General features: G+C 43.5%; 1 protein-coding gene across 6 annotated transcripts; it reads right to left on the reverse strand.

The window, feature by feature from the left end:
* Positions 1 to 4,726: 4,726 nt before the first annotated feature.
* On the reverse strand, positions 4,727 to 18,041 carry klhl8 (kelch-like family member 8). 6 transcript variants are annotated; one of them, XM_057818768.1, is made up of 13 exons: positions 17,911 to 17,995; positions 17,673 to 17,804; positions 14,679 to 14,917; positions 14,483 to 14,544; positions 14,244 to 14,409; positions 9,095 to 9,415; positions 8,807 to 8,993; positions 8,609 to 8,752; positions 8,393 to 8,504; positions 8,051 to 8,219; positions 7,814 to 7,973; positions 7,087 to 7,288; positions 4,736 to 7,027 (listed from the first exon to the last, which is right to left on the reverse strand). In XM_057818768.1, the coding sequence occupies exons 2-13, from the start codon at positions 17,746 to 17,748 to the stop codon at positions 6,904 to 6,906; spliced, it is 1,962 nt and encodes a 653-aa protein (XP_057674751.1). In that variant the 5' UTR covers positions 17,749 to 17,804; positions 17,911 to 17,995; the 3' UTR covers positions 4,736 to 6,903. The 6 variants fall into 6 exon arrangements, with proteins under 6 accessions (XP_057674754.1, XP_057674755.1, XP_057674750.1 ...); XM_057818767.1 differs by having other exon boundaries at positions 4,728 to 7,027; positions 8,609 to 8,993; XM_057818770.1 differs by lacking the exons at positions 17,673 to 17,804; positions 17,911 to 17,995 and adding an exon at positions 17,240 to 17,615 and having other exon boundaries at positions 4,730 to 7,027; positions 8,609 to 8,993.
* Between the last annotated feature and the right edge of the window lie 1,694 nt (positions 18,042 to 19,735).

A 19,735-nucleotide genomic window follows, 5' to 3' on the forward strand; every position in this document is an offset into this window, starting at 1 on the left:
TAAAATACTACTGCTCGTCTACAAAACACTTAATGGCCTTGGACCAAAATACATGCTTGACTTGTTAGATTCCTATGAGACATCTAGACCCCTAAGGTCGTCTGGAGCAGGTCTTCTGCATATTCCAAGAACAAGAACCAAGCAGGGTGAGGCAGCATTTAGTTATTATGCTCCTCACCTCTGGAACAAGTTACCTGAACGCCTGAAGTATGCTCAAACTGTTAGCTCTTTTAAATCAGGGCTAAAAACGCTTTTGTTTAGCACTGCATATCCATAACTGGCTATATCTTTCAATCTACCTGCTTTCTATTCCTCTTGTACTTATCTCCATTGCTGTTAATTCAATTATTATTAGTAGTAGTAGTTTTTGTTATATTTTTGTTTAATTTTTATTTATTTATTTTTATTCTATTTGTGATTAAATGCGATCTTTTGTCTTGGTTTTTACGTTGTATTGATTTAAATGGGATTTTTATGATCTTCATGTGATGTACAGCACTTTGAATTGCCTTGTGTTGAATTGTGCTATATAAATAAATTTGCCTTGCCTTGTATGTGTAAAGGCTAAAAGCGTCTATGACCGTACGTACCTTCTGCTTCTGTTCAATGATCAAATAGAAAACAATTTTGTCGCATTTTTCCTGTTCATCTGAACAAGTTGAATAAATATTATCAAGCTTCAAAACCGTTTGTTTGACGTTTGGTTGTTAATAGGACATCAGTATTACAAATGTTGACAAACAAATGGAGGATTTAATCCATAATAAAATCAGTTAAACCCTATTTTTGTGAGAATAAGTTAATAACAATTAACCTTGTATTTATCTTTTTTTAAATGTGTTTACAAGAACCATGAGAGGGACACGTTTTTTAGTTACCTGTCATCTGAAGCGTCAAGACCCTCTTGATTCTGCATTATGTCCACGAATGTCTTTTGTACCTTGTCCATTCGCAGCACTTCCTGGTCAACTAGAATCTTTTACGGATTAAATTGTAGCTGTCAGTGAAGTGTTTCAGTTCTAAAAAAAACAAAACACACACACACACACACATAAACCACGTGGGAACAGTTTTATGCATGTCATATCTGCATCAAAATGATTGTCTATTCCGCCCAATTTTTCGGAATAAAATTATCAAATAGGTTTTTTTGGAACTATAGTAATACAAACTAAAAATTTGTTTTTTGTCAATGACTTTTTTTTTTTTTAAATATGCTGTACCATCTCAAAAAACAAAAGACCCCAATCAAACATAATAATACAGTTACAGCCCAGAATTTACATTGTAAGTCTTAACTTCAGATGTGATCTGACCAGAAGCCCCCAACCCCCATTATTATTAACACACACACACACAAAAAAAAGGCGTGTGTGTGGCTTACCTGTATTCAATGTCGTTAAAAAAACACAATGTTTATTCTTTTCAGGAAGATCCTTTGACGGAGCCTGGAGAGAAAGCTATTGTCTGACGCAGTGTCCCACCGTTTTGGTCTAAATTCCTGCCCGTTTTTGCCCTTGGACAGAGATGCGTATAGCATCATTTCGATGCCTTTTGACTAAATTTGGAATGGGGTTTCCTTATTTTTTGTTCATAGTCGCCTGTGTCGGACCTGGACACGGTTGACGTCATGTTGTGCGTTTTTGAAACCGTGGCAACAATCCTCGTCTCCTATTGGTGCACGTGACATGAAAATTTGGCTTTCATCTGAAAAAAAGTACTTTGGACCACTGAGCAACAGTCCAGTGCTGCTTCTCTGTAGCCCAGGTCAGGCGCTTCTGCCGCCGTTTCAGGTTCAAAAGTGGCTTGACCTGGGGAACGCGGCACCTGTACCCCATTTCCACGTTTCTGCAGGTCCCCCAAGGTCTGGAATCGGCCCTTCTCCACAATCTTTCTCAGGGTGCGGTCACCTCTTCTGGTTGTGCAGAGTACAGCACTCAGGGAACAGCCTATTCGCTCAGAAATTTCTTTCTGTGTCTTAGTCTCTTGCTTGAGGGTGTCAATGATGGCCTTCTGGACAGCAGTCTTACCATGTTTGCGGTTTTGAGTAATGAACCAGGCTGGGAGTTTTAAAAGCCTGAGGAATCTTTCGCAGGGGTTTTGAGTTCATTCGTTGATTCAGATGATTAGGTTAGTCGCTTCTTTAGATAACCTTTTCATGATATGCTCATTTTTTGAAATGGAGATTTTTGCTTTTCTGGAGTTTTTTGCCAAAATCATCAATATTAAAACAATAAAAGGCTTGAACTACCTCAGTTGTGTGTAATGAATCTAAAATATATGAAAGTCTAATGTTTATCAGTACCATCCATCCATCCATCCATTATCTTCCGCTTATTCCGGGGTCGGGTCGCGGGGGAAGCAGCTTCAGTAGGGAAGCCCAGACTTCCCTCTCCCCAGCCACTTCAGCCAGCTCCTCCGGCGGGATTCCAAGGCGTTCCCAGGCCAGCCGAGCGACATAGTCTCTCCAGCGTGTCTTGGGTCGACCCCGGGGCCTCCCGCTGGTGGGACATGCCCGGAACACCTCTCCAGGGAGGCATCCAGGAGGCATCCGAACCAGATGCCCGAGCCACCTCAACTGGCTCCTCTCAACGCGGAGGAGTAGCGGCTCGACACCAAGCCCTTCCCGGATGACCGAGCTTCTCACCTGATCTCTAAGGGAGAGCCCGGACACCCTGCGGAGGAAACTCATTTCGGCCGCTTGTATCTGTGATCTTGTTCTTTCGGTCACGACCCACAGCTCGTGACCATAGGTGAGGGTAGGAACGTAGATCGACCGGTGAATCGAGAGCTTCGCCTTTTGGCTCAGCTCCTTCTTCACCACAACAGACCGGTGCAGAGTCCGCATCACTGAAGACGCTGCTCCGATCCGCCTATCAATCTCCTGCTCCCTCCTACCCTCACACGTGAACAAGACCCCAAGATACTTGAACTCCTCCACTTGGGGCAGGATCTCATCCCCGACCCGGAGAGGGCATGCCACCCTTTTCCGGCTGAGGACCATGGTCTCGGATTTGGAGGTGCTGATCTTCATCCCAACCGCTTCACACTCAGCTGCAAACCGCCCCAGTGAGAGTTGGAGGCCATGGCTTGATGAAGCCAACAACACCACATCGTCAGCAAAAAGCAGAGATGCAATGCTGAGGCCACCAAACCGGACACCCTCAACGCTTCGGCTGCGCCTAGAAATTCTGTCCATAAAAATTATGAACAGAATCGGTGACAAAAGGGCAGCCTTGGCGGAGTCTCACTGGGAACGAATTCGACTTACTGCCGGCAATGCGGACCAGACTCTGACACCGGTCGTACAGGGACCGTACAGCCCTTACCAAGGGGCTCGGTACCCCGTACTCCCGGAGCACCCTCCACAGGACTCCCCTAGGCACACGGTCGAACGCCTTCTCCAAATCCACGAAACACATGTAAACTGGTTGGGCGAACTCCCATGCACCCTCGAGGACCCTGCCGAGGGTGTAGAGCTGGTCCACTGTTCCATGGCCGGGACGAAAACCACACTGCACCTCCTGAATCCGAGATTCGACTTCCCGACGGACCCTCCTCTCCAGCACTTTACCGGGGGAGGCTGAGGAGTGTGATCCCTCTATAATTGGAACACACCCTCCGGTCCCCCTTTTTAAAAAGGGGGACCACCACCCCGGTCTGCCAATCCAGAGGCACTGTCCCCGATGTCCACGCGATGTTGTAGAGGCGTGTCAGCCATGACAGCCCTACAACATCCAGAGCCTTTAGGAACTCCGGGCGGATCTCATCTACCCCCGGGGCCTTGCCACCGAGGAGCTTACCAACCGCCTCAGTGACTTCAACCCCAGAGATTGAAGAGCCCACCTCAGAGTCCCCAGACTCTGCTTCCTCAAAGGAAGGCGTGTCGGTTGAATTGAGGAGGGCTTCGAAGTATTCTCCCCACCAACTCACGACGTCCCGAGTCGAGGTCAGCAGTACACCATCTTCACTATACACAGTGTTAATGGTGCACTGCTTTCCTCTCCTCAGACGCCGGATGGTGGACCAGAATTTCCTCGAAGCCGTCCGGAAGTAGTTTTCCATGGCCTCGCCGAACTCCTCCCATGTCCGAGTTTTTGCCTCGGCGACCGCCGAAGCCGCAGTCCGCTTGGCCAGCCGGTACCTGTCAGCTGCCTCCGGAGTCCCACAGGCCAAAAAGGCCCGATAGGCCTCCTTCTTCAGCTTGACGGCATCCCTTACCACTGGTGTCCACCAGCGGGTTCGGGGATTGCCGCCACGACAGGCACCAACCACCTTACGGCCACAGCTCCGATCGGCCGCCTCAACAATGGAGGTGCGGAACATGGTCCACTCGGACTCAATGTCCCCCACCTCCCCCAGGACAAGGGAAAGTTCTGCCGGAGGTGGTGTTGAAGCCCTTTCTGACAGGGGATTCTGCCAGACGTTCCCAGCAGACCCTCACAATACGTTTGGGCCTGCCAGGTCTGACCAGCATCTTCCCCCACCATCGGAGCCAACACACCACCAGGTGGTGATCAGTTGACAGCTCCGCCCCTCTCTTCACCCGAGTGTCCAAAACATGCGGCCGCAAGTCCGATGACACAATCACAAAGTCGATCATCGAACTGCGGCCTAGGGTGTCCTGGTGCCAAGTGCACATATGGACACCCTTATGTTTGAACATGGTGTTCGTTATGGACAATCCGTGACGAGCACAGAACCGCTCTGGTTCTGATCGGGGGGCCGTTCCTCCCAATCACGCCCCTCCAGGTCTCACTGTCATTGCCCACATGAGCGTTTAAGTCCCCCAGCAGAACGAGGGAGTCCCCAGAGGGGGCACTCTCCAGCACACCCTCCAAGGACTACAAAAAGGGTGGGTACTCTGAACTGCTGTTTGGTGCATAAGCAGAAACAACAGTCAGGACCCGTCCCCCCACCCGAAGACGGAGGGAGGCTACCCTCTCGTCTACTGGGGTAAACCCCAGCATACAGGCACCAAGCCTGGGGGCAATAAGTATGCCCACACCTGCTCGGCGCCTCTCACCGTGGGCAACTCCAGAGTGGAAGAGGGTCCAACCCCTCTCAAGAGGACTGGTATCAGAACCCAAACTGTGTGTGGAGGAGAGTCCAACTATATCTAGTTGGAACTTCTCTGCCTCACACACCAGCTCGGGCTCCTTCCCCGCCAGAGAGGTGACATTCCATGTCCCAAGAGTAAGATTCTGTAGCCGGGGGTCGGACCGCCAAGGCCCCCGCCTTTGGCTGCCGCCCAAATTGCTACGCACCCGACCCCTTTGGCCCTTCCCACAGGTGGTGAGCCCATGGGAAGGCGGACCCACGTTGCCTTTTCGAGCTGTGCCCGGCCGGACCCCATGGGAAAAGGCCCGGCCACCAGACGCTCGCCTTCGAGCCCCACCCCCAGGCCTGGCTCCAGGGGGGGGCCCCCCGGTAACCCGCGTCCGGGCAAGGGAAACTTGGATCCTGTAATTTTCTCCATCATAAGGGGTCTTGTGAGCCATTCTTTGTCTGGCCCCTCACCTAGGACCTGTTTGCCATGGGTGACCCTGCCAGGGGCTTAAAGCCCCCAGACAACATAGCTCCTAGGATCATTGGGACACGCAAACCCCTCCACCACGATAAGGTGATAACTCAAGGAGGAGTTTTTATCAGTACATTACAGAAAATAATGAATTTTATCACAATATGCTAATTTTTTGAGAACGACTAGTATATCAGACAATTGGCGGGACAAAGTATGACAGACAAAATTCCATCATTTCATTAAATTTATTGAACATTAAAAAAAACGCACACTGGAAAGAAAAACCAAGAACTTCAGGTGCAACTGCTTTTGTGTGTGTTTTATCAGTCCCTTGTAAATTGTGCAGCTTTACCCAAGACAGAACTAAAACATATGTAGCCTGAAACGCTGCACGAAGTGACAACAAATATACAATTCTATTCACCTTGGAAAATTCTAGCACAACCAATGATTAGAAGAATAACAGCAAATATAGTTATATGTGTACATTACAAAAGGTGTCCAGAATATATTAAAAAATATATGTATATAGGTGCCATCTGCAAGAAAGCGATTTAGCTTCTGACAGTCCAGCTATCGTCTTGCCACAAGCATTCCCTGACACTGCTCAATGAATTTCTGTACAACATTGCAAAACTCTAGTTGTCTATTTAAAAAAAAAATTTTTTTTTAAATCACATCTGCATTTTTTTCCCCAACAAACTTAACTGTCAGCCATGATTGTTCAAGCATGATCACGATTGACATAATTGAAGTTATTCTGCATTTAGCACGTGAAGCTGATTGAAACTGGTCTACTAGGTTCCCTTTGACAAAAGTAGATTCACAAGAAAATATTACATTTATGAAAAAATAGGATGCAAACGATTGATTATGAATAAATATTGTTCGTGTGACATGTTACATCCTTGAACTTTTGAATGAACTTTTTGCTAAGCGACACCCTTGTGAAGACTGGCAATTCACAATGGTTGAATGGTTCTGGACTCTAGATAAAGCTGTACGGTCATCCCGTTAAATATCTAAAAAATGAATTGCTACCCAACATGTGCACCATTTCATCCTGAGTTGAACAAAGTTCTAAATCTTTTTTTAATTTGTTCTAATGAATCCACATTAATGCAGACTCCGGAGAAAGGGGGGGGGGGGGGGGGGGCTATGGCGTTCCAAAGTCACAGATGAAACCTGTGCCTGTAAAATAATGCTATTTTTTTGTTAGTTTATCACCCAAAAAATTTGGAGTGAAACTCTAGCAATATGAGAACTAGTTACTTAGTAAACGGACAATCTCATCTAATGCTATCATGTGGTGTACATGGCACAAAGCGAACACAATGGAGAGCAAGCAATGAGGTGAAGTACACATTTTCAGTCTTCCGTCACATACAGTTAACTACGTTGCTGGATCCCTGCCCGACGTCTCTGATCTGACTCACGTGCGACGAGCAGACGGCCACGCCCGCTCCGGCTCGGCAGTGCGACACGGAGCCCACCAGCTCCCACCTGGAGAAAGACGGACGTTAAGCGCCGCGTCCAAGGAACCCTCGCCCGGCGCAACTAACCTGTTCATGCGTGGCTCGAAGGCCTCCACCGTGTTCAGGTAAATGTTACCGTTGTGCCCACCCACTGCGAACACACGGCTCATCACCGTGGCGACGCCCACGCCGCCACGCGGGGTGGTAAGCTCCGACACATATTCCCAGCGGTTTGTTCTGGGGTCGAAGCGCTCCACGGAGCTTAGCGGCGAGTTGTCGTCAAATCCACCTAGTATGAGCAAACCGCGGTGTTTGAAAATAATATATACCGTATGAATTGTGGTGGAAAAGTGTCATTGTTCAAATCTGGGCTGTTATCGCATCTCTGCATGGATTTTTCTCCCAGATCCCCAAATTGGTTCATCAAGACTTTAAATTGACCATACCCAAAGCTTGGTTAAATGGCAATACAGTAGTCCGAAAGGACACTTGCGAACAGATAACCACCAGTAGATGGCAGAGGCGCTCCAAATAAAATATGACAATTGCCCACTTTGAGGGGTTATGGGCAGAAATAACAGCATTTGAGGGGGAAAAAATCCAATCTTTTTCTACAGTTGATTATTGCTAAAAAGGTCAAATAAAGTATTTTTTTTTTCTCTCCTGGTGAAAAAAGGGAGTATTCTTTCACTCGCTAGATTTGGTATAACTAATTCTAAAACACAATTTTCTCTGCAATAATTGCAGTCAACAAGCTTGACTTGATCTTCTAAGTGGTTATCCAATACAGAAATGTGAAAAAGTGGCCATTTACCGACGACGTAGAGGCAGCCGTTCAGCTTGCTGACCCCGTTCCCGGCACGCCGCTGGCCCATCTCGTTCACCTCGGTCCACTTGTTGAGGTGCGGGTCGAAGCGCTCCACGCTTGATAGGGACGCCATGCCGTCGTTGCCGCCCACCGCGTATACAAAACTCTAGTAGCGGGAAGACAAAGTAGCGATCGGTAGGAAATTGGGCGGGGAATAGGCGTATCCGTATTTGGACGCCTTACACCCAACGCTACGGAGCCCACGCCGCCTCTGGGGGTGTTCATGGAGGCCACGGCGCTCCAGCAGTCGCTCTCGATGTCGTAGCGCTCCACATCGTTGAAACACAAGTTGTCGTCCAGACCGCCGATGGCGTAGATGGGACCGCCCAGCGCGGCTAGGGCGATTCCCCTCCTGCGCAAACGCAGGCGCAACGCTGAATAAACGGTCTGTTCATTTGGATTTTCTTTCCAAATGTGAAACTTGTATTATACGGATGGAGACCGCCGCCGGAGGGCAGCGCGTGACCGAGATGGTAAAATTCTACCGCTTTGCCTCACTCTTCTGACTGGATGGCAGCCAAGTACCTCTTGGTATTCATGGAGGCTTTCATCATCCACTTGTTAGTGAAGGGGTCAAACACCTCCATATTGCCCAGATGCTCGTTGCCGTCGTGTCCGCCGACGGCGTAAACCTTTCCTGCGTCCGAGAAAAATGGAGTATTATTGTGCTGCAACAGTATGTTGCCCTTTTACAGTTGGCAATGTCTGACCCTCGCCATCGCTCGCGTTTTGAACTTTTACCTCCTACAGAAATGACGCCGACGTGTCGCCGTCTGCTGTTCATCTCGGGCCCCAGAAACCAGCCGTTCTTACTAACGGAGTAGCACTCGATACTGCGAAACGGGTCGCCGGAACCGCCGCGACCGCCCACGCAAAACAGAACCCCTTCGGAAACATCGGCGTTATCAAAAATCCACACGGAAACGCCGAGAAACCAACCTGCGGTGTGTTTTCGGGGAACGGTGCGGAGCGAATACTCAAAATCCGGCACGGCCTTGTCACTGAGGTGCAGGTGGTAGTTCCGGGCCTCGTCCATCAAGTCCCGGCAGCTCAGGTTGCCTTTAATCATCTCCTCTTTGGCCACCGTGCCGGTCAGAAAGTCAACGGGGAGCAGCGGCAGGCGCACCTGCAGAACAAATACGGAGGCGATGGACCAAAATGAGCTTCGTTAACGTAAGACAAATGTTTAGCAATTTGTAAAGCTAAATATATAGACCTCACGCGCACCTGAGAAAAAATGTGGTCCAGCCAGGTGTGCTGGTGTTGCGGGTTGGCTTTGAGCCACTTGACGGCCGCCTTGTACACCTGCGTCTCCGAGCGGATGTTGAGTTCGCCGGAGGAAAGCAGCGTCCGCAGGTGCTGGGGCGAGACGCACGTAAAGTCCTCGCACTCCACCACCTCGCCGAAGTGCTCGCAGGCGTAGCGGTCGGCCATGTCCATTAGGTCCACGCGATTGTGGCTCTCGGCAAAGGTGCGCACCGCCAGGCAGTTGGTCGGGTGGAAGTGGGCCTTCATGTACTCGCAACACGCCCGTGCCACCAACTCCACCTGCGACATCCGTCCGTCAGGCACTTTGTTTTTACCGCGGCGGCGATTCCACACAACTGCGCCCGATATTTCTCTTGTTTGCATTCTACTTCATATGTCAAAAATGCCTTTGAATAATCCATTTTTGTATTCACAGATAGGAACAGTTTGGGGTGTCCCGATCATTTTTCAGAGGATCGGAATCGGGTGAAAAAAATCAGGTTTTTAATAAAAAAAATATATATATTTATACGCGTTTTTCCCGTTTGATGCACGTACAGCGCCTGCCAAACTGTCCGGCCCAGCTTGCGCTCTGTAGTTCTAGTTAACAAAGGTTTGAAACTGATCTTGCCAGAGAAGCTCGGTAGCCCTACGATCAAAGGCGCAAAGGTGTCAATTAGGCATGAGCCGGTTACCGGTTTAAAGGTATACCGTGGTATGAAAATGTCAAGGTTTCAAAACCACTCCAATTTTCTGCGGTATTAGCTATTTTTTTACTGTATGTCCCAAAATTGCAGGGCTCACCCCTCCCGCTCAAGTTGTTGCTCAGTGTCAGTGAGTCAGCTGTGCTCGATGTTGGCCGGAGGACACCTCAACTTTTTACCCAATTGAAGAAAAAAAAGTCGCTGGTATGGGAATACTTCGGGTACAGGAAAGTTCAGGACAGCTGCGGCTTAGGTGGGCCAAGCGACATGAAAAACATGTTTGTGGGGGGTGGCTACCAGAGAAGGCAATATCTCCGATATGATTTTGCAATCATACAAAATTAAAGGTCAGTAAACGCCATCATGAACCTTTCCCACTAGCTACGAGAGTTAACTTCGGCGTGTGTCTAGCACAGTGACGTGCGGTCAGGGGAGGCAGAGCCTCACCTGTCATCATGACAAAAAAGATAATTATAGCATCAAATTTATATTTGTCCATTGCTCTTTATGTATGACTCATTTCAAACATTTTTTTATAGTCAAAATGACCGAATTTGCCTATTTCCTGTTCAAATAATGAAATGAAACGAGAAGTGCGGCAGCAACGAGTAAAGCATCACCTCTGAATGCGCAATCCATAACAAACTGGGTTGATACATGGAATTGGAGCGTGCTGGTTGCCGTACATCTGCATGTCGCCATTATAATGTTTCCAGATACGTTTATTTGACCTGATTTTCCACAGTCTGGCTAATGTCTTTAACCCTTAAAGTTTAATGTTTGTTAGAGACATATTTAGTTTTGCTGATGGGAAATAAAAACACAGTGAAAAGGCACAGGTTGCGGCAGATTGTACTCTGCCGCACTGAAAGGGGGCGTACGTGAAACTGGACTTTCCGTCAAAAGTGGACGCGATTAACACAACACCGGAGCTAAAAGGTTTGCTTCAAACTACGGGACAGAAGATAACCCACGCTTTTCAAACGGACTGGTACACCCGAAAAGACTGGCTATGTGGCTGTCCTTTGAAAAATCGCCTTTGCTGCTTTCCCTGCCTTTTCTTCTCAACTTGTGCCAATGTATGGACTAACACGAGATATTGTGACATTAAAAAACTACCACGAAGCCTCAGCAAACATGAGAGCTCGACCACTCACATTCAAAGCCTGATTGCTTTAAATACTTTTGAAAGCTCAAGGATCGATTTGGCTTTGACGAACAGCGGAAGCTCAACGGTAGCATCCACAAGGCCCAAGGTAAAGGAAAACCAAAAGAGTTTGAAAGACCTCATTAATGCAACCTGCATCCTAGCTAAACAGGAGTTAACATTTCGTGGTAACGATGAGCGTGTAAGCTCTTCTAAACGTGGCATATATGTAGAACGATTACATGTTTTTTTCTGAGAAAGATGAAAGGTTGGCTAGACATTTGGACACATCCACTGTGTTTTCTGGCTTGTCAAATAGAACACAGAACGATCTAATTGAAGCAATCCTCTCCATTGAGGCGGAGAGATTTTTTAAAGTAAAGGAAAATAAGGAGGACTTTTACAAAAAGGGGGCGTAGGTTTGCATAGGGACGGTAGGGACATAACACTACCAACCTTTCAGGATGCTAAAATTGTCCCCACCAACTTTTAAGCAACCTTACCTTTTTTGCTTGATATAATGTTCAGTTATATAGAGAATTTAGATCTTTCAATAGTTCCATATGTTGTAAGGATAGAATTGACCCTACCATTATTAAGTGAATTATTTTCATTATGTTTATGTTTGCTTATAAAAAACAGACATTTATTCAGGAAGTTTTCAAAATGTTTCTTTAGTATTTTTTGAAAACAAAGGTTTGAATCGAACAGTGTATCATCTGAACCAATGCACGTAAAAGTTATTAGCAGTAGATAAGGATTTATTTTGCACTGATCATTTTGCCTATTAATTAATTAGGTTCATATACATGAGAAATGTGGCCCTTTGCCCCCTTCATCCAATCTGTTTGGTCTTATTAATGTCCCGTCCTCAGCAAAAAGTGTACCTACATGCAGGTTATGCTGTTATATCGTCCCTACGAATGTTGAGACCAAACCTATGCCCTTCCAAAGTAACGGCGGTTTTTGTGGTGAAGGACAGGCGCAAGACCACAAACAGTTTTCATTTCAATCTTATAAAAAAAAAAAAAAATTCTTTTTAAAGAGCTTAGACTGAGAAAAATACAACAGAATATTTAAAAACTAAATTTTGGACTTAAATAAAATATTCTTTGTTTTTCTTTTCACACTTTTTGTTTAGCAGTCTGTAATAAATTGATTAAGGTATCAGAATTAAAAGTTTTAAAAACAACTGAGTATTTCACTAAAGGTCAGAATTGAATTCTGTGGTTTTGTACACCACTCTTTACTCTCATTTATGTTGCATGAATTATAGAATTGCGACGGCCAACACATTGAGGGTGTAGAGCAAATGCATGTTATTTTCTTACTTTTACGTATCGATAATATGTACCGTGTGTGCGTGTTTTGTGAAGAATTCTGATGAGATATGAAATAACCAGTAGCCAATTGAATAAGCTACCCTTTTTAGTTTATATATTTGGAAATCTGACACTAAAGGAGTCGGTGCCTCACCAACCATGAACCTCACCGCACGTCACTGGTCTAGCAGTGGTAAAACACACTGCAACGTAACCTTGTTAACGCGACAGATAATGTGGCTAATTGGCAGGCCAATTTAATTTCATTTAGAAATTTTTATTTATTTAACTTAACATTGTACTTATATTCCAATTTGCTAATGTTGTTTTGAAAAATCAAAAAAATATATTGCTCAATGGGAAAAAGGTTTTTGGGTGGGGGGGCGGGGGGGCCAGAAATATCAAAATAAAACATTTTAGAGCTGTAATTGCAGTACCGTGATATTTTTGCTGTAGGTTATCATGACATCAGTATCTCATACCGGCACATGCCTACAGTCAATTATTGTTGCGACCCGATCATAAGTGTGCTGTGGCAAATCGTTGCGCGAGTCTGTTCTCAGTAGGGTGATTGGAGTCACTCAAAAATAGCATTGAATAAAGACAAGGATTATTCAGATTTCAAAATAATTCACATTATGAGTTTTTTTTTTTAATTTATTTCTATTATGGTTCAAAAAATAATAATAAAATAAACTTTCGGTATCGAGTCAGGACTCTGTATCGGTAGATTTTCACAATCAGGTGCAAAAATTGGAACATCCCTCATAACGGTACTCAAATTCAATTTACATCATCATTTCTGAACAGTGTAGAAATATTGCTTAAGGCTCAATTGCTTCAAGTGCTATACGGTATTTATAATGCGCATGGCATTTATATCTCAAGTGGAGACCAATTATTATTCATGAAGAGTTGGCCTTTAAATTTGATCCTATTAGTTGATTACCAAAGCAATTGTTTGCGGCACATAAACAATACCTAGTATGAATAACTTGTGACAAAATATCGCAATGGTGATATATCGTGATACTTTGTATCTCAAAAGGTTATCGATATGCTGGGGGAGGGGCCCATTTGAAGTGATAGGTTCATTCGTTGCCATCCTCCCTGTTCAAATGGATTGGACGGACGTCTCTTAGCGATAAACTTGCAGCAGAATAACGAAGATGGATGGTTTTTCTGTTTATTAGTCATTTTGTATAATATTATAGAATGACTTTCTGACTAATATATCGATAATTGTTGTACCGCCGAATCTCGTATCGTGAGGTACCAAAAGGTTCCCACTCCTAGAAAAACAGTTGCAGTATTCAAATTGCATATTTCTGAGACCTGCAATAATAGAGAACAATATTTAAAACAAACCCTTACAAGACCAGCCGCTAAGTGATGAATGTGATGTCAGTCCCGCCACGCGCGTGCTGCACATAAACACTCGAAACGGACAAAAGAGAAAATGGGCACGTGCTTTCTGTACCTGTTCATAATAATTGCCGTCTTTCTTCTTTGTCTACGCGCATACTACAGCGGGTAGCCAATGTTTGAAGAGTAAGTGGGACAATCTGCGATAGTCGGATTAGATTGGCTGAAATAGTCAAAATGTCTGACAACGGCTATTTTGCCTAGTTCCGGGAAATGTTCGCTTTTCTTTACAATTTACTCCACTATTACACATTAGGGGGGGAAAAAATCTGGTTCTTTCCACTGGGATGTGCATGGTTTTGTCTGTCCTTTTCAATTACAAAATAATCTTCTTTCTCACTTGCTTTTCGTATAGTACTGTATGTAGTGCTATAGTAACAAGAATTTTTTTTTTTTTTTTTTTTTTTTTTTTTTTTTAATGAGGTGGACTGAAGCATCTTAATGACATTGCAAGATCAATGCATCATTTTTTTTTTTTCTTCTTAATTTAAGATACGAGATTTGTCTCAACTGCACCAGTGTTGACGCACCTGCAGGATGCAGGCAGCATAAAGCAGAGGCTGGACATTGTCTACAGTGAGTGTGAGCTTTGAGGAGTAGGCAAAGTGGACCAGATCCTGAATGGCATCTCCATCAAAGTCCTTGATCTCGATCACTTTCTGTTTGGCCTCCGTCATTTCGGAAAGAAACATGGCCCTGAGGGAAAAACGGACTGCTTAAATAATCGTTTCAATACCCAACTACTACAGTAGTGGAAAACTGCACACACCTGAAGTAGGGGATAACACAGGCCAACACAAGTTTGTGACATGGTATCAACTTGCTGCCGACCTGCAACAAAGGACATTATGAGAGGACATCACTACAGTCGTTCAGTCACCCTGGCATTTTCCCCACAGCACTAATATGAATAAGGCCCTCAAACCTTGACTGTAAACACAGCGTGAAATACTTGGACGTATAACCTTGAGCGTGACATCGCAGAGCTCTCCCACTTCGTAGAAATGCCTCAAAGAGTTGTGGAAGTCTTTCCAGGCCTCGTGGGCCTCAAACACAAAAGAGCCGTCCGATTCGCAGTCAACATTGGACGACTTGACGGGAGCGGCGGCGGCGGCGGCGGGGCGCTTCTCCTTGGGTTTGGGCTGCTTGCCGTGCTCCGACACCACATCCCCAGGAGCCATGGCTTCTTTACAGGACACGACACCTGAACAGAAATGCTTACCTTACTCCATGGATAGCGTATTTCAAACTTGCTCGTCACTGGAAAAATGACCTTGGTGCACTTTTAAATCAAGCTGTACATCGCTTGAACATCTTGACTGTTTGAGTTATTTGACCAAATTTCAAAAATAAAGAAAGTTGCTTCACTATGGATGTTGGCACCCATTCACAGAAAAGTCATTGATATCCCAAGTGCATAATTTACTGAAAAATGAAGGCTTGGAGTCACCTGAACAACACTTAGCTTACACTATGAAATTATGTGAATTTACTTTGTTGCACTCGTTTATACCTACGCACGATTTAGCACGATGTACTGTATTGTATTTTTCTTTTTTTAATTCTTCGGACCACAGTGCATACCACCATTAAAAATTAGCAAGTTAAATGTATCAACATTATTTTGTAAAGATTAAGTCATATTGTAGACAGATTAAAAAAAAAAAAAAACTTATACTGTACGTAGTGACCGTAAATTAAGTTTAACCATTAACACACACAAAAAAAAAATTTTTTAAAGAAAAAAAAACAGTTTCATACATTGAGATTTACAATACTATGTATGAAAACTTATTGCTTTATTATTACCATTGTTTTGTGAGCGAATTAGTAGGGCTGTAAATCACACATTTTGTCAAGTTATCGATTCTTTAAACATCGATATGACATTTGCGGATTTTACAAAGCCGGCAACAATTTGATTTGGATTGTATTCAAGGGCCTCGGATCACTTTAAGACAGTATTATGTACACATTTCAGCATAAACAAATACAAAGCAAACTGGACAGGTTTGTTCTTTTGAACAAAAGGACATATAAACAAGACTGATGTCTTCTGTTTTGGATGGCTCCTTAACTGATCGATGTACGTATTCATTTCAATGGTTTGATCCAGATCGATGTATTGTTACAACCCGACCATGCTCTCTTTTCAAGAAAATATCAGGATCACCTCCTACTACTACCCACCCTCTTGTATTTGTACTCATCCTACATTGACAATGAGTTCCAATAAAAAGCATTTCCTATTGCGTAATGCTTACACACTCAAAAATCCTCGTAGAGGTCAGGTATCAAGACCAGTTGACTCAAGTGCCGAGTAGAAGACAAGAGCATGTAGAATTGGCAGAAATGGGGGGGGGGTGCCAAAGCTCCACCCACACTTCAAAGACACGATGGCACCGTCTTTCATTTGGAGCTAAACACAGTAGTACCAACAATGACTGTAACCTCTCTGCTGAGGTGTAATGATATTTTTAAAAATCATCCACAGCTTCATTTGAGTACACTTTACGGGTCGAGCAGAAAACTGGGAATCCATTGAATTTTAAAGATTAAAAACAGCCTCAGACTCTGTTGTATAATTTAAAAGTGAGGGGGGAAAAAACTGCTGGTGAATTATTTAACAGCAGAACAACTTGACATGAAATCTGGCACAGAAAGAGACACCTCTTTTTTAATCATCAATCTCATCATATCTGAAGTGACGGCCCAAATAAAACAGGGAACAGTTGAGTAGTCCTCACCTCAATTTTCAATTTGAATCTTCCTAGATCTACTTTTTCAGTTTTCCACACAGTATCTAAATTGATTTCAAGATGAAGCCGACAAGAATTCCTTTAGAATTTTAAGAAATAAGCACCTGCAGTCTGCGTTTGAGAAAAAGCAAACCGCAACGTTGGCACAAAAATAATAATTTTTGCTACGATTGCCCTCAATATCATCTATTTTAGTTTATCAGTCTACTGTGCTGTTTTACGGATTTGACAAGGGAAATCAATTAAAGACTTCTTACTAATGCTGAATTTGCCTTTGTTTAATCCATAAAGAAATATTGGTTTGGAAGAGTGTGTTATTTCATGAAGAAACCTTTCATTCACTTGTTTAAAAGAGATATTTCATGAAGTGCGCTCTCTCAGCTAAAGACCCCCTTAATAGTTTTACCCTTTCAGAGAGCTGTCACGACAATGAGCATCTACATGATTTCTAAATGACTGTATGCCAAGTTATAAAAACATTTGCATGAAAGAGTTTAAGCACGCACAGGAAATGCCAGTATCAAAAACAGGGTTCCCGATTTCTCAAGCACGCACAGGAAATGCCAGTATCAAAAAAAGGGTTCCCGATTTCTCCAGAAATTACGACACAAAAATATGGCGTTAGGTAAAAACAAAATCCTCAAATGAATAGGTAATCAAGTCACGTTGATTCAAACTGAGATGCTTCGTGGTTAAAAAAAAAAATTGATGAAGCTATTCGACATATTCGTGTGACAAACCAATATTTGCTACCAGTGGACACTTACAGAACGTCTTCTTTAATGTTGCATGCCTTCAAGCCCCTAACCCTTCGAGATAAAGACTTCTGTGTGTTCAAGGCCAACTACGTGGAGGAGCACGTTAACAACACTACGGTAATTTTTACCAAAAAATAAAAAGTCCGTTAAATGACTGCATAAATATTCCCACAGTGACTTTACCATACGTACACACAAAAGTATGTGAAACAGAAAAAACGACATAAATACAGTGACGGAGAGCCATTAAACCATTGGTTAGCAACAAGGGACCGTTAGCTTTTTAGCTAATATCGCCACCAGCTAATCTGCTCTGACAGGAACTGAAGAGGACACAAAAAAAGGCAAAATTGAGCAACAGAGTCGCAACCACAACTACACGTGCGCGCAGGAAGTAACAGATAACCAGCTCAAAATCACAATATGAGTCGACTTTTCTTACATGATATCGTAGGAATGGTCGAAATGACGGCTTTTTTCCTGCATTTGCACATTTGATGTGATTTCACACGGTGCATCTTGGGTATGGTAGTTTTGGATGGGGCTAGATCAGTCTCATCATGAACGCACACATCTAACACGAAACACACACGCATTGTGCGATTCGTAAATACATATCACAGGAAACACACATCTTACGCGCATTTATAACGTGCTTTTAATTTGAAATTTCCACTCACGAGTGTGTCGATCTTTTCGGGACTCCTTTCGCGCAGCGGAGAAACAATTGCAATTTGTTTCTAAACGGAGCCCGTCTGCAGCCAGTCAGACGTCTCCCTCTTAAATAGCCAATCACACGGGCTGGCCTGTTTCGTTACGTCACGAGATACTGCGCCTGGCTGGCAACTTCGTTCGTTGAAGCATTCTGCCACGACTCACGAGTAGTACACTATGTACAAAGTGCCTCAGTTATTTATTTTTTTTTCTCTTATCTCATGTAGGTTTTGATGTTTGTCTTGCACAGTTTGTATCATGTGTGTATGTTATTGTTTGAAATAAAATAAAAAAATTAAAAAAAACTTCGTTCGTTGAAGTTAGCCCCGTTTTCTAAATAAGTGGTCAGGCCAACAGCTCTCTTTTTTCAGTTGCGTTTTCCTAACAGATTTTATTGCACAGAGATAAACAACGCATGTGGATTCCGTCAGGTTTATAGAGAAAAAAATTGTGACGTGGAAGTCTAGCCTGGTAAGCGGGTGGCTGTCACACAGGAAGTGTGGTTCGAATCCTATTAGCGGCTATTTCGTTTACTTATGTTTTCCTCAATAAAAACATGAATTATCAATGACGTGCGGTAAGGTTCATGGTTGGTGAGGCACTGACTCCTTTAGTGTCAGATTTCCAAATATATAAACCAAAAAGGGTAGCTTATTCAACTGGCTACTGGTTATTTCATATCTCATCAGCATTCTTCACAAAACACGCGCACACGGTACATATTATCGATACGTAAAAGTAAGAAAATAACATGCATTTGCTCTACACCCTCAATGTGTTGGCCGTCGCAATTCTATAATTCATGCAACATAAATGAGAGTAAAGAGTGGTGTACAAAACCACAGAATTCAATTCTGACCTTTAGTGAAATATTCAGTTGTTTTTAAAACTTTAAATTCTGATACTTTAATCAATTTATTACAGATTGCTAAACAAAAGGTGTGAAAAGAAAAACAAAGGATATTTTATTCAAGTCCAAAATTTAGTTTTTAAATATTCTATTGTATTTTTCTTAGTCTAAGCTTTTTTTTTTAATTCTTTTTTTTATAAGATTGAAATGAAAACTGTTTGTGGTCTTGCGCCTGTCCTTCACCACAAAAACCGCCGTTACTTTGGAAGGGCATAGGTTTGGTCTCAACATTCGTAGGGACGATATAACAGCATAACCTGCATGTAGGTACACTTTTTGCTGAGGACGGGACATTAATAAGACCAAACAGATTGGATGAAGGGGGCAAAGGGCCACATTTCTCATGTATATGAACCTAATTAATTAATAGGCAAAATGATCAGTGCAAAATAAATCCTTATCTACTGCTAATAACTTTTACGTGCATTGGTTCAGATGATACACTGTTCGATTCAAACCTTTGTTTTCAAAAAATACTAAAGAAACATTTTGAAAACTTCCTGAATAAATGTCTGTTTTTTATAAGCAAACATAAACATAATGAAAATAATTCACTTAATAATGGTAGGGTCAATTCTATCCTTACAACATATGGAACTATTGAAAGATCTAAATTCTCTATATAACTGAACATTATATCAAGCAAAAAAGGTAAGGTTGCTTAAAAGTTGGTGGGGACAATTTTAGCATCCTGAAAGGTTGGTAGTGTTATGTCCCTATCGTCCCTATGCAAACCTACGCCCCCTTTTTGTAAAAGTCCTCCTTATTTTCCTTTACTTTAAAAAATCTCTCCGCCTCAATGGAGAGGATTGCTTCAATTAGATCGTTCTGTGTTCTATTTGACAAGCCAGAAAACACAGTGGATGTGTCCAAATGTCTAG

Source organism: Corythoichthys intestinalis, chromosome 17, assembly GCF_030265065.1.
Source record: "Corythoichthys intestinalis isolate RoL2023-P3 chromosome 17, ASM3026506v1, whole genome shotgun sequence".
Taxonomy (NCBI): domain Eukaryota; kingdom Metazoa; phylum Chordata; class Actinopteri; order Syngnathiformes; family Syngnathidae; genus Corythoichthys; species Corythoichthys intestinalis.